The sequence below is a fragment of the Miscanthus floridulus genome, unplaced genomic scaffold (assembly GCF_019320115.1).
Source record: "Miscanthus floridulus cultivar M001 unplaced genomic scaffold, ASM1932011v1 fs_16_1_2, whole genome shotgun sequence".
NCBI classification, from domain to species: Eukaryota; Viridiplantae; Streptophyta; class Magnoliopsida; order Poales; family Poaceae; genus Miscanthus; species Miscanthus floridulus.
The window spans coordinates 106,546-120,000 of NW_027096328.1; the positions used below are offsets into that span (position 1 = coordinate 106,546).

The 13,455-nt window shown below is 47.4% G+C and overlaps 1 protein-coding gene and 2 long non-coding RNA genes across 3 annotated transcripts; all 3 read right to left on the reverse strand.

Annotated features, from left to right (window-relative positions):
- Window positions 1–6,216: 6,216 nt before the first annotated feature.
- LOC136530649 (uncharacterized) lies at window positions 6,217–10,710 on the reverse strand. Its single transcript, XR_010777828.1, has 3 exons — window positions 10,430–10,710; window positions 9,771–9,877; window positions 6,217–6,851 (listed from the first exon to the last, which is right to left on the reverse strand). It is a non-coding gene; the product is annotated as an uncharacterized lncRNA (long non-coding RNA).
- LOC136530650 (uncharacterized) lies at window positions 8,284–9,035 on the reverse strand. Its single transcript, XR_010777829.1, has 4 exons — window positions 8,933–9,035; window positions 8,779–8,862; window positions 8,499–8,663; window positions 8,284–8,417 (listed from the first exon to the last, which is right to left on the reverse strand). It is a non-coding gene; the product is annotated as an uncharacterized lncRNA (long non-coding RNA).
- Window positions 10,711–11,856: 1,146 nt separating the features above from the next.
- LOC136530648 (U-box domain-containing protein 29-like) lies at window positions 11,857–13,449 on the reverse strand. Its single transcript, XM_066523369.1, has one exon. It carries the CDS (start codon window positions 13,417–13,419, stop codon window positions 12,157–12,159), a length of 1,263 nt encoding a protein of 420 aa, XP_066379466.1. The 5' UTR covers window positions 13,420–13,449; the 3' UTR covers window positions 11,857–12,156.
- Between the last annotated feature and the right edge of the window lie 6 nt (window positions 13,450–13,455).

Genomic DNA, 13,455 nt, shown 5'->3' on the forward strand with positions numbered 1-13,455 from the left:
AACGGCAGTTGACCGCGGGCTACAATGCGTCACCGATCCTCATCGTCTAGCGGCACGACCATCTGATCACTCGTCAGGCGGCGACCGTCTGCTAAGTGCTACAGGCTACAGCGCTGTATCGGCAAGCAAGGGGCTGTTTGGTGTGGCTGCCGCACCACCGCTCTGGCTCCGGCTCAGGCAGCGGAGCCGCACCAAACAACGCAGGCCGGAGGAGCGCATATAGCGTAGAATGGGAGGGGGGGAGCCGATTCTTCGTACGGCAGGCTAAGCTACGATTCTGGGCTCCGGCTCCGGCACGCAAGCTCGTGGAGCGGAGCCCTGTTAAACAGCCCTTAAATAGGTTTGAAAAAAGCAAACAGAAATAGATGCAAAAAAATACACACACTTTTAACTATTTCTATTTTCGCATTTGCTCACCGAGAACAAGAAGGAGAACAGAATAAGCAGTAACAAATGTGGATGGGGAAAAAAATTTAATCTTAGATAATATCACGGCTTGGTGCATGTATGGATCTAATAGGGCACGTACAATGCAAAGACTTATAAAGACGCTTAGATGGAGAGAGAGAAAACTACGTAAGCAAGCGTCTCTCTACGATCTTAATCCACAACACAAAAAATTAGTTGATGGCGCTTGTGTTGCCGCTGTTGCGTAGCATGCGGACAGAATTTGGAGCATGCAGCTGCAGGGATAACGCAAGAGGCGCCGGTCGAGCATCGCTGCCTCACGAAGCGTCGAAGCCGGCCGTAAGCGCCCCAGGTCGTCCGCTCTGGAGTCCACTGTGACAGAAAAACGATTTAACGGCCCATAACAGCTAATAGTTAGCTAGTTAATAAGTCACAGCTAACATTAGCTAGTTTTGTTTAACTAACAAAATAGTTGTTAGTTAGATATTCAGCTAACAAATAGCTAAACTATTAACTAGACCTGTTTAGATCGAATGAGCTAATAATTAGCCGCTACCTCCTAGGATCTTGAATCCAAACAAAGTCTTAGTTACCTATTCAGCATGTTATGAGCTTTATTAGCTAGACCTGTTTAGATCAGCTACCTATTAACATCTTGGATCCAAATATGACTTATAGCATCTCTAGCAGTCTCCAATAACTTTCCGCATTCCCATAAAACTATCATATTGGGGAGATAAGTCATTTTTTCTTCTTAAGCATTTTCCTAATAGCTCTCTCTTTTTTTTTTTGACCACCAAAAAAACTCCTTCTCTCTCCTCAAATGAAGGGGGAGTTACATCTCCCCCAAGAGCCCAGGGCCCACCCCAACTACCGGTCACCAGCCACCCTTTCCCCCACGTGATAGCGGGCGTCAGCCGCCAGCCACCGCCCCCGTGCATCCGTAGTCGGTCGCTGCTCCAACGAGCCCGTCCTCGTACTCTCCTCACCGCCTCAGTGAGCCTTTTCCTCGTCAGCCCCCATCGAGCTCCATGCCACCACCCTCTTCCTGGTAGTTTCAACCTGTTGCCTACATATATGTGGCGTGATTGTTCGTAGACCTGCTAGATTCTAGGACCAGAAGACTTTGTGGCGTATAACGACTGCATGTGTGATCATGCACAACATGATCATGCACAACATGATAATTGAGGAAGCATATCCATGGCGCGGTCGTAGACCTGCTAGATTCTAGGACCAAAAGACTTTATGCCGCATAACAACTGCATGTGTGATCATGCACAACATGATAATTGAGGATGAGCGAGGACAACCGGAGGACTTCAATCACTGAGTTCACATATGTTCCACCTGTGTGGCCTCAGGGGGATAATGATCGAATCAACAAATTTTTGGAAGTGCATTGGAAGATTGAGGACCGTGAGGGGCATAACCAACTTCAGGATGACTTAATAGAGCATTTGTGGCAGTTACATGGGGCTAGTTTGGTTCGTGACCAAACTTGCCATACCAAAGGTTAGTCATGTCAATTGTTTCGGCAGCTGTTTGGTTCACTGCCATAACTATGGCGTGCATACTTTCTTAGCACCATGTCCCATATACATAGACTCATCATGTCAAACTTTGCCACAAGTGTGGCTTCGATTTTGCTAACCACTTTATGTGGCAGCCGCAGTTTATCGAAGGTTAGGCGTGACAAACTTCGGCACCAACCAAACGGGCATTCATATTATCTATCTACTATTACCATATCTCGCCACCAATTTTGGAAGTAGTCACGGTAATTTGCATATGAACCTTGCACCTAAGCTCTATGTAACTTGTCAGGCTTCTTGTGCATTCTTTTATAGCTTGGTAAATGAATAAGTTGAACTCTTGAATTGAAACTTCCCGTTCACATACTCCTCTGGCTCTTTTCTGTTGTGTTTAACAGTTTGCACGTGAGCATGATTGCGTGATGCCCCCTAGCTGTGGTTTCACAAAGATAAAGCTTCAGTTCTGTGCAATTTTGGTAGTGTGATTTTTTATCTGTTCACTTGAGGCCTTTCTGGGAATAACATTCTGCAGGTTTTCTGAGAATAGCATTCACTCTATTTTCACATGATGGGACGCTTGGTGGCATTCTTTATATTTTAATCCCAATCTGAAATTTTGAATTTAAATTTCAAATTTATTGATTTATGTGCCGTTGAAACATAAAAATATGAACTACTATGATTTGCAAATGGAGTTGTCACGGTGCTTGTATGGAAATGGAGAGAGAAATACAAGAATGGAATATTTGGGACAGGATATTGATAATCTGTTGAAGCATCTCGCCCAACAATCTAACAAAGACAGGATTGGCGACCACCAATAGCATTCCATTAGAGATAAATTATTGAGGGACTGCTAGTGATACTCTTAATGTATCAATCCAGCATATTATGAGCCTTATTAGTGCCCACTGTCTTTCTAAGGCCTTCTTGGAAGATCTTTTTTCAAAATTTTGAACTAATATTTGTCGGAAGAACCTTATATTTTAAGGTTGCTATATATAATATTAACTGCTAACTTTTATATCAAATTTTGTAAATACGCGATGAATACATGTCTATCTTGCATAAATCAAAATCTCAAATTAAAAAAAAAACAAATGAAAAACACTCTGTACAGTACTTCGCGTCCTACCTACTATTTTTTTACAAATACGAAAACAAACAAGATAGATGTAAAATTTGTATTTGTAAAAGAAACGACTGAACGGGATTTATCGTTTTCATTCGTCTGCACGAACGTGAAAACGAAGTGGCTCACTGAAATTTGGCTGATGCTGATGCTGATTTACTTTTTTTTTGAAAGGTCACTTGGGGATGAACTATCATCACCTGAATTTTCATTCCATAGATGCCGGGCAAGTCAGGAGGTGGAAGGGCGTGGCGCTAATCCAGATACAATAAGTCCAGAGAAGTACAATGGGGGAAGGAGAGATTACAACAACAACAGTTGCACCAACAACAGCAACACTTAACAGAAACAACAATAAGAACCAACACAAGGACTCAAGGATAAGCCTACGAGCCGAAGGACACCAACCAATCGCCGATTTACGCCACCGCCGAACAGCATACTCGCCGGTTACGCCGTGACAATTGTGCCCTGCACCACTCCTCGTAGCTACGCCGCTCCGTTATCGCCCTCCATCAAAGGGCCAACAGTAGAATAGGGGCTAAGAGTGGTGACGGTCACGCAAGCCCAAGATCATCGGACACGGCGACCTCCCTTAAAGCTGATGGTGACACCTACAGGACTTCCGAGCCCACGTACCACCATTCAACGTCGCCCACGGGGAGGAAACCATGGAGGGAAATGGCAATAGCGGTGGAAACATCACCCGACATTTGATCTTCTAGCACCATCAAGGAGAGTGCCGACGGAGCAGAGATGCCAGAGGAGGACACTCGTCGAAGTATCGACAACGACCGACAGCCAAGGCTAGTCTCACCCAAGAGGGAAACAAGGTGCAAGGAGAGATAGGTCTGAGCTAGCCTCTCCACGGTGGTGCCTCCAAGAAGGACGCGACGTCGTTGACGACACCACCACCGGCTCTAGATAATTAGAGCTAGGTTTTCACTAGGAGGAGAGGGACAAAGCTACAGCTATAGGGTGCGGAGGCTACATCGACGCCTCCAAGGAGGTAAGCGGCGCATGAGGGTGTCACCATCGATCGCACAACCAGATCGTGCACGGCTTTTGTCTAAGCTCCTCAATCCCAGGAATGAACTGTAGTCTGCCGCCGTCATCTCAGAACCAATTTGGTGAGCGCAGGCACAACGATGCGCCCATAGGCCATGGCCCTTGAGCTTTGACTTACCTGACGAGGCAGATCAGGCCCCATCGACCGGAACCGGCCGAGAAGAGCGGCACAGATGGGAAGCCGAAGAATGTTTGCACGCGGGCCTATGGCTGTGCCTTCATGAGTTGCCACGGCAAGTGACACTTGGGACAGCACCGCCGCCCAAACCGCTGCTGCAGCGTCGCGATGGCTTGAACGGCCGGTCAACCACGGCTCGGCTAGGCAGTTCGGCACCCACAGCCCTGGGACTTCGTGCTTCATGGTGCCGTGGCATGGTGGCCAGGGCAAAGACGAGCAGCACGAACGCCCTGGCCCGGGCGTTGGCCGGTCAAAACCAGGTAGTGCCGCATAAGCTCCCTGCGCATAGATCCAGCCCGGATCCGACCTTGGAGACCACGGATCTGACCCGTCGCTGGCCACTCCGGCCGTCGGCCGCCATGCTGCGCGCTGGGTCCGGAGCTGGGGTGGGCCGCTGCAGCTCGACTGCATCCGCAGCTCGCCCGTTCACCAGTTGCGCGCCGAATCCGGGGCTAGGGTCACCGGGACTGCACCATTGCAGCTCGACCGCGTCCGCCACCAAGTAGCTGTGCCCCAGAACGGCACGTGCACGGACCGCCGCCACCACGGAACCAGTGCCAGCTCGGAATCGCCTTGCCACAACGCACACCATAGATCCAATCCCCAAAAGTATGGATCCAGCCCTTAGAAGCACGGATCTGGCCGGAGCAAGAACAGATCGAGAAAAATTATAGTTGGAAAGAAGAGATGCGGTGGAGGAAGGAGAAGCACGTGGGTGGCTGCTTTGTTGGGCGTCGCCCGCTGGCCGCCGCCGCCACGACCGTTGTTGCCGGGGAGCCGCAGCGGCAGCGGCCGAGCGGACCAGGAGAGGCGCTGTGCCGGTGGGGGAGGCGTCTCCCCTCGGGTTGCCGACAGAGACGACGCGAGGAGGTCAGCTATGGTAGTTGTCGATTTATTGTGGAAGAAAAATATTGATAAGTTCACACGAACATGGCGTTAACAAAAGCTGCCATGGTTGGACGGGACGAGTTGCCCACTGGGTGCAAACTCCTTTTCGACGAACTTGTCATGTACCGCTAATGTTCAACGTTGTTAGTCACCTCTTCACACGGAGGTCTACGACTACGATGGCTGCTGCAGCTTGCTCCGAAGCACCATGAAAGGGAAAGTTTTTTGTGGGTCCACAGAGCACAGTTCAGCAAGAACAGAAAGAACAGCGGCTCGCAGAATTGTCCATGGTCCTAGTCGATCGATCTGGTGACCACATCCGCTTTCGAAGCAATTCCATACACTGGTTCATCGTACGCCCTCAAATGTGCAAATGGCTAGTGCCCCCTACCCTAGACCCTAGGCGTCAAGCAAGGAAGAGCTACTCTTGCCCTGTTGCATAAGGGTCGTTTGAATTCAGCTACTAAAATTTAGAAGGTGTGTCTGAAGGATGTTGCATGGGGTGTTCGGATACTAACAAAAAAATAAATTACATAATCCGTCAGTACTCCACGAGACGAATTTTTAAAGCCTAATTAATCTGGCATTAGCACATGCTACTGTAGCAAACCATTGTCGAATCATGAACTAATTAGGCTTAAAAGATTCGTCTCGCAAATTAGTCGCAAATTATGTAATTAGTTTCGTAATTAGTCTATATTTAATACTTCATGCATGTGTCCAAACATCTAATGAGACAGCAACTAAAATTTAAAAGGAGCAACCAAACACCTTCTAAGGGCTACTTTGGCAACAGGTGATAGATTTGCCTTGGGTAGTTAGCCCCCCACGGGGATTTATGCGGCTTGCTATTTCTCTGGGGCCGTTGCCCCTCCCCGTTCCCCCTTCCCAGACGCCGTTTGGAAGCAAGATCAAAAGAGGCCAGGGTGTGTTACGTACTTACGTCCGCATGTCTGTGTCAATCTCAAGCCGCTTTGTGCTTATGTGTCAGGCTAACATAGTAGAACTATATTGATTGAGTTTGCTTGTTGTAATCTATAAATTGCACAATGTTCTGAACTCCAAATAAAAACTTAGTAAGTTCACAAAAATATTCTAAAAACAAAAAGAAAGAAACATACAAAATATGCTGATATTTTAAATTATCTTTCCTTTCTATGAGATACAAACGTCCATATAACTATTAAAAATACTTCCCCATCCTGAATACATCAATTCCTAGAATTGTCTTAAGTTAAAATTTTTAATATTTGACTGAATTTATAGAAAAAATTATAAAACCAAACGAGCACATTATAAAAATATATTTCATAGTGTAACTAATAATACTAATTTAGTGTCATAATTCTTAACACTCTTTTATATAAATTTGATCAAATTTAAAAAAAGTTAGTTAAAGACAACTCTAGGAATTGATTTATTCATGGAGAGAGAGAGTAGCTCTAGATGAACTGATGAGTAACATCTCAACCGAATAAATACACCTTAGTTCTAATGCTAACTCAAGAAGGCAGCACAAACTTTAATAACTTATGAATAAATTTGCAAGTTATTTTCAACAATTGCACGTGTCTTTAGCTTTTAGGTTGACCTCCAGTTTCAAATACCAAGATGTTGCCGACCTTCTGGTGCTCCCTGTTGGCTGTTGCGAACCAAAAAAAATTGTTAGTGAAATAATCATTAATTTGTCATGCATAATCTATCACGTCAGACATGCTGGACAAAGCATGTGTAAACAAAACAAGAAACCATACTAACATCATATACCAATGAGATATTCCTCAGATCGATGAAAGCATCCTCACAAGAAAAAAAATAGAAACATATGTCTTGCAGGTCATGGACTCATGATAAAGTGCAAATTAAACAGGCTTTGGAAAGCAAAAAAAAAGAACATAAAGATGCTAACAAAAATCAGGAATACATGACTCTTCACACCACTGTTATCTTGTCAGAACCTTACCCAAGCAAAACTGTGGCCCCTTTATTATCAATGTACTCTCTTTTCACATGCATCTCTTCTATTCTGCTACTGATTCAAAAGTGATGATTACTAGAAGAAACTAAAGATTGAAGACTGCTATTAAAAAGCAAAACTTACAACTGAATTTAAGTTTAGTCAGCATCCTTGATCCTTCTATTGGTTATCGTCAACAGTTGTGCTATATACGTATAATGTACACTACAAGGCAATAAACCAATCATGATGGTCTACCATATATAGAAAATGATTAAAAAATAATTTTTGAACAACCCAGTCTCTAGAAATATCAAGCCAAACACATTGATGACTAGTAACTGACAATCAATCGATATAGCAAGTATTGCCCAAAAGGGAAAAATTGATCAGTTAACAGTTTGATGCCTAAACTGTCAGAGTCTAGAAAAAATGATCAATCCATAGAGTTTAATTAAATAATGCTATACTAATGGTGACTGACTAATGCGCAATCTGAAAGGATATGCACATAATAGACTCGTTAAAAATTCATTAACATTAAGGTAAAGGTTTTCTGGGTGGTGATAGAAACACCAATGACAAATGGATGAGATTACTATGGAGAAATTGAATGGGCTAAATTCGCTCAAATTCAAAAACAATCTAAAACAAAACAGTAAGATTCATAGAGCAAGAAGGGGCTAAGAGGAATGGACCAGCTTACCAATTGATAGATCATGTTGTTTTCTGGAATTGAAAACTGAAGCAGTAGCAGGAAATTCTTCTTAGCCCCTTCCTACGAAAACCAAGGAAAAGAAAAGCCAATAAGATAAAGCCAGCCTTTTCACATATATATGAACCAGAAAATGCTACATGCTTAATCACAAAACAGCACAATTGCAAACATATCCAACTATCTCAGAAGACAAGCTCGATGCAAGGGTCAACTTGTAAGCAATGAATAAATTTCGATAGAACATAAACTAATTTACGATAGAACATAAACTAATTGCTCGCTGAATCGGCTAGACACAAGAATAATTTTTTTTGCAAAACCCAACCTGCATACTTATGAGCATGAATAAAATTCACCAGGGTAATCTTTCTAATCGGGTAGACATGAATCACAGATTTCACAAAAATCACCGAACAATATCACAAGTAAATCAAGCAAGAATACAAAGCCATGAGGTACTAGATATCCCAATCCTTTTCACAGCCACCAAACAAGAATGATAGGCCCCTTGTTTCAGGCATGTGGTGTGGGCCCTGGATAATGCAGATGTGATGAACGTTAGTGTTTCCGAAGGCCGCACATTTTGCAGGAAAAAAGCCAGAAGAAATACTCACTCTACTCTCTCCTTCCATGGCTTCGTTAAGCGCTTGCCGTTCAACCAAGAGCATGGGTATCTGCTGGTCCAGTTTCATGTTCATCCCCTCATAGTAGTCTCTGATAGAATGGCCCCTGAATGGATGGGCTCGGTACTCTATCAAGCCACTCTTGTTCGTTGGGATCTACAGAAACACAAAAAGAATGAGTTTCTTGCACTGACAAACTGTAGAAATACTAATGCACATGCAGTTTATCAGTCTGCAGTGCAGATCATTCAGGTTCCAGAGGAAGCCTTACAAACTAAAGGCAGACGTCACATTTTGGATGATGCAGCTCCTTGTAGCACAACTTGTGGTATGGATCTGTACCCAGCAAGGTGAACTGGAAAACAGGAAGATCAATCGGCAGTCATAGCTGTTGGCAAGTGCAAGCTGTTGTTCAAATAATATACCTGCATACAATGACTGCAGCTGCGTTTTTCTTCTCAATTCAAACATTGCCTCCACCAGCAATGCCTCCACTGATACCACTGCAAGTAAGCACAAGGAAAATACTGTAGATTCTAACTGACAAGCCGGCTGATAAGTTTAAGCGAACAGGCCTAACACATGCATCTCTTCTATTCTGCTACCTGATTCAAAAGTGAGGATTGCTAGAAGAAACTAAAGACTGCAGATGCTATTAAAAAGCAAAACTTACAACTGAATTTAAGTTTAGTCAGCATCCTTGATCCTTCTATTGGTGATTGTCAACAGTTGTGCTATATACATATGATGTACACTACAAGGCAATAAACCAATCATGATGGTCTACCATATATAGAAAACGATTAAAAAAGAATTTTTGAACAACCCAGTCTCTAGAAATATCAAGCCAAACACATTGATGACTAGTAACTGACAGCCAATCCATAGGGCAAGTATTGCCCAAAAGGGAAAAATTGATCGGTTAACAGTTTGATGCCTAAACTCTGTCACAATCTAGAAAAAATGATCAATCCATAGAGTTTAATTAAATAATGCTATACTAATAGTGTCTGACTAACTGGCTCCTGCGCAATCTAGTTTCCTTTGTCAGCTAAGCTGAAAGGATATGTAAAAATTTGTTAACATTAAGGTAAAGGTTTTGTGGGCCATAATGAAAGGCTGTGAACACTCCCTCTGTACAAATGGATGAGATTGCTATGAGGAAATTGAAGGGGCCAAATTCGGTTAAATTCAAAAACAATCTAAAATGAAACAGTAAGATTCATAAAGCAAGAAGGGGCTAAGAAGAATGGACTAGCTTACCAATTGATAGATCATGTTGTTTTCTGGAATTGAAAATTGAAACAGTAGCAGGAAATTCTTCTTGGCCCCTTCTCGCTTTACCAGGAGCGATCTAATAATTTTAGACCCTATAATTATTCCAAAAGTTGAAATTGGTGAGTCACCTAGGCAACGGATCCAGAGAAGGGTTCAGAGGTTGAAAGGTTACAAGAGTTAATAGAGAGACTTTGTAAATACATAAGGCAAAACTACACATCGATCATCCTATGTACGTATTTGTACCCTTTGTGTAGCAAGTTTACACATCGATCTAAAATAGCACAATTGCAAACATATCCAACTATCTCAGAAGACAAGCTCGATGCAAGAGTCAACTTGTAAGCAATGAATAAATTTACAATAGAACATAAACTAATTTACGATAGAACATAAACTAATTGTTCGCTGAATCGGCTAGACACAAGAATCACAAATTTTGCAATACCCAACCTGCATACTTATGAGCATGAATAAAATTCACTAGGGAAATCTTTCTAGTCGGGTAGACATGAATCACATATTTCGCAAAAATCACCGCACAATATCACAAGAAAATAAAGCAAGAATACAAAGTCACGAGGTACCAGATATCCCAATCCTTTTCACAGCCACCAAACAAGAATGATAGGGTGCATGCTCACCACGCTTCGATTGAATGAGGTATGGAGATAGGCTCGGTGGCACGATGCTTCTCCCAGGACGCAGGAGTATGGAGGAGGATGCGGCAGCTCGGCGGCCCCAGGATCTACGAGATTTTGCCGTGCTAGGAGGACAAGGCTGAGCCGCTGAGGTGGAGGTGCTGCTCCGAGATGTGGATCTTGTGGCGGCAGCGACACGGTCGCGATTCGCGAGAGATGCATCGCCGGGCACCGGGAGATGCACGCCAGTTGCCGGCCACTGGGAGATGCGCGCCAGGAGCGATGCGCCGGCCATGAGCTGCCGAAGGTGATGGCGGCGGCCGCCGCCTCGCGGGTCGCGAGAGCGACGAGGTCGGGGAAGGGGAAACGCTCCCGGCCTCATGACTTGTGGATTTCTTCCGCGTGGAAAACGAAGGGAAACGGGCTTCTGGCCCCGAGTGGATGGGCTTCCAAAGAGCGCAACAGATTGGCGCAGGGAAAGCCACCGCGTGGTTTCTCGACCCGGGAAATTCGCGGGGAACCCTCCGGGATCCCCTGCTGCCAAAGTAGCCCTAAGAGGGGAAGACAGTCACATCACAAGCTGGTGTTTGTGTTTCCACTGATAACTGATGCCTGTGGCTCAGCTGTCAGCTCCGATCCTGTGATACGCGGTCCACTGTCACAGATACATGGGTGTGTTTAGTTCGAGGAACGTGGTGTGGTTCTATCTTATCACTTCTTACTTTTTTATTTGGTTTATAAAAATAGAATAAGTTGATCAATCGCCTCTTCATTTCGCTAATAATTAGTATATATAAGAGGAATGAGTTGATTTCACTGAAAATTTATGGAATGAACTTATGATGCAGCACCTCACGAAGGATGGGGTGAGTCTACGAACCAGACACACCCATAAGGAACTCTACGAGGAATGATTATCTCCAGATTCAGATCTTGTAGACATGCCATGCCTAGTGTGCGCCGGATTACTGATGACGGCTCTGGCTTGATTTAGACCGTCTGACACCGTAGAGGCGAGATGACATCGACAGGCGATTGACGGGCCGTGCGTGTGTGGATTGGATTTTGGATGATTGGATTGGATCTAGAAGCATCTAATCAGCCTTTGTTTAGTCCCACCTCAACTTTCAAAAAGTTGCTATAGTACTTGTCACATCGAATGTTTGCGGCCCGTGTATGGAACATTAAATGTAGACAAAAAGAAAAACTAATTACACAGTTTGGTGGGAAATTGCGAGACGAACGTTTTGAGCCTAATTAGTCCATGTTGAATACTATTTACCAAATAAAAACGAACATGCTACAGTAACCCCGAGATCTAAATTCCTAAAACTAAACCGGGGCTCACTCGTGTTCCGAACAGCACCATTGCCAATTCAGTAGGGAACAAATGGTACTAGGCTACTAGCAGGTTAGAATAGAATCGCATGTGCAAATATTGCTACTGTCATTCTGTCTTCATTTTGACTTTGTGCCTTCGTCTCCAACAAGCCAGAGCCATGCCAGAATTGTGCACGTCTGCCAAGTGCGACGAAATCCTCGTTCTTATTCGAGCTTCTACAACGATTTTTCTCGATTCCCCGATGCAAGCAGCATATTTGCAAGCAATCAGCACATGATTCGCTCCACTCCGATCCCCTACATTTACTTACACCGCTACAGATTGTAGTATTACAGCTGCGAGCTAGGTGCAGAGGGCGACGCCGGCGCGTTCCCGCCGGATCCATCCATCAGTACGGCATGACATGGATGGTGCGGCTGTCGTAGGCGGCGGCCACGCCCTTCTTCTCCTGCTCCATCCGCACCGCCCGCAGCAGCTCGCCGGCCATCCGCGAGGTGGTCGGGGCGCAGTCCCCCTGCATCACCACCAGCAGCTTCCCCACCGCCTCCGGCGCGGACGCCACGGCCTCCCGCATCCTCCGGTCCCCGCCGCCCGCACAGCAGGACAGCCACAGCGCCACCACGGCGGCCTCCCGCCCCGCCGGCCCCACCCGGATCATCCGCCCCATCACGGCGGCCGCCACCTCGGCCGCGTCGGCCGCGATGGCCGCCTTGCCGTCGCCGCAGCGCGCCGCCTCCGCCAGCAGCCGCAGCGCGGACTCCGCGGCGGCCGTGGGCGCCGCCGCCACGGCCAGCGCCAGCGCCGGGATGGCCCCGGCCCGCACCATCGACGCGCGCGCGGGGCGGCCGCGGACCTGCACCGCCGCGGCCATGCACCGGATGGCCGCCGGCGACGCGGCGTCCCTCAGGATCCGCACGAGGTCCGGGAACAGCTCCGGCCTGTCGGCGATGGCGATCTTGGCGTCCGCGTCCGCCACGGGCGACGTCAGGATCGCCTCAAGGACCGCGGCGCCGTTCGCTCCGGCGCCGAGCAGGGTCGTCACGACGCGGCCCAGATCCTCGGCGAGGAGAGCAAGGACGAGGGCCTCCCTGGCCTCTTCCGCGATCCCTTCCGCGGACAAGACGGCGGCCAGGGCCTCCAGCGCCATATTGACCCTGTCGCGCTTCTCCGTGCCATCCCCATCCCCATCCCCATCCCCCGTAAGGTAAGAGACCAGCTCCGGGGCCACTGTAGACAGGACCCTCACCGCGTCCACGCGGGCGTCGGCGCCCGCCCCGCCCTTGGCGAAGGAGAGGAGCGCCGGCACCGCGGAGTCGAGATCGGCGGACACCGCGGACGCGACGGACGCCCGCTTCCCTTTCTCCGGCGCGATCTTGGCCGCCAGCGAGCGCACGGCCTTCTCCGCGGCCGCGGGCTCCCCGTCCGCGTCCGCGGCAGCGAGCTGCGACAGCACCTCCTCGGGCGACGGGGAGGGCGGCAGCGTGGCGGCGTGCAGGTGGATGAGGCGGCGCAGCAGCAGGTTAGGGACCAGGTCGGTGGACGCCAGCGGCAGCCGCGTGGCCGGGCAGGTGCGGTGGCCGGAGTCCAGCCAGCGCTGTATGGACGCGCGGTCGTACGTGGCGCCGGTGGGGAGGCTGACCGGCGACCGCATCACCTCCAGCGAGATCGGGCACCGGAACGCTGCGGG

What these genes read in the sequence shown, in the direction of transcription:
- LOC136530648 (XM_066523369.1), bottom strand. Translation starts at nt 13,419, where the DNA reads ATGCGGTCGCCGGTCAGCCTCCCCACCGGCGCCACGTACGACCGCGCG.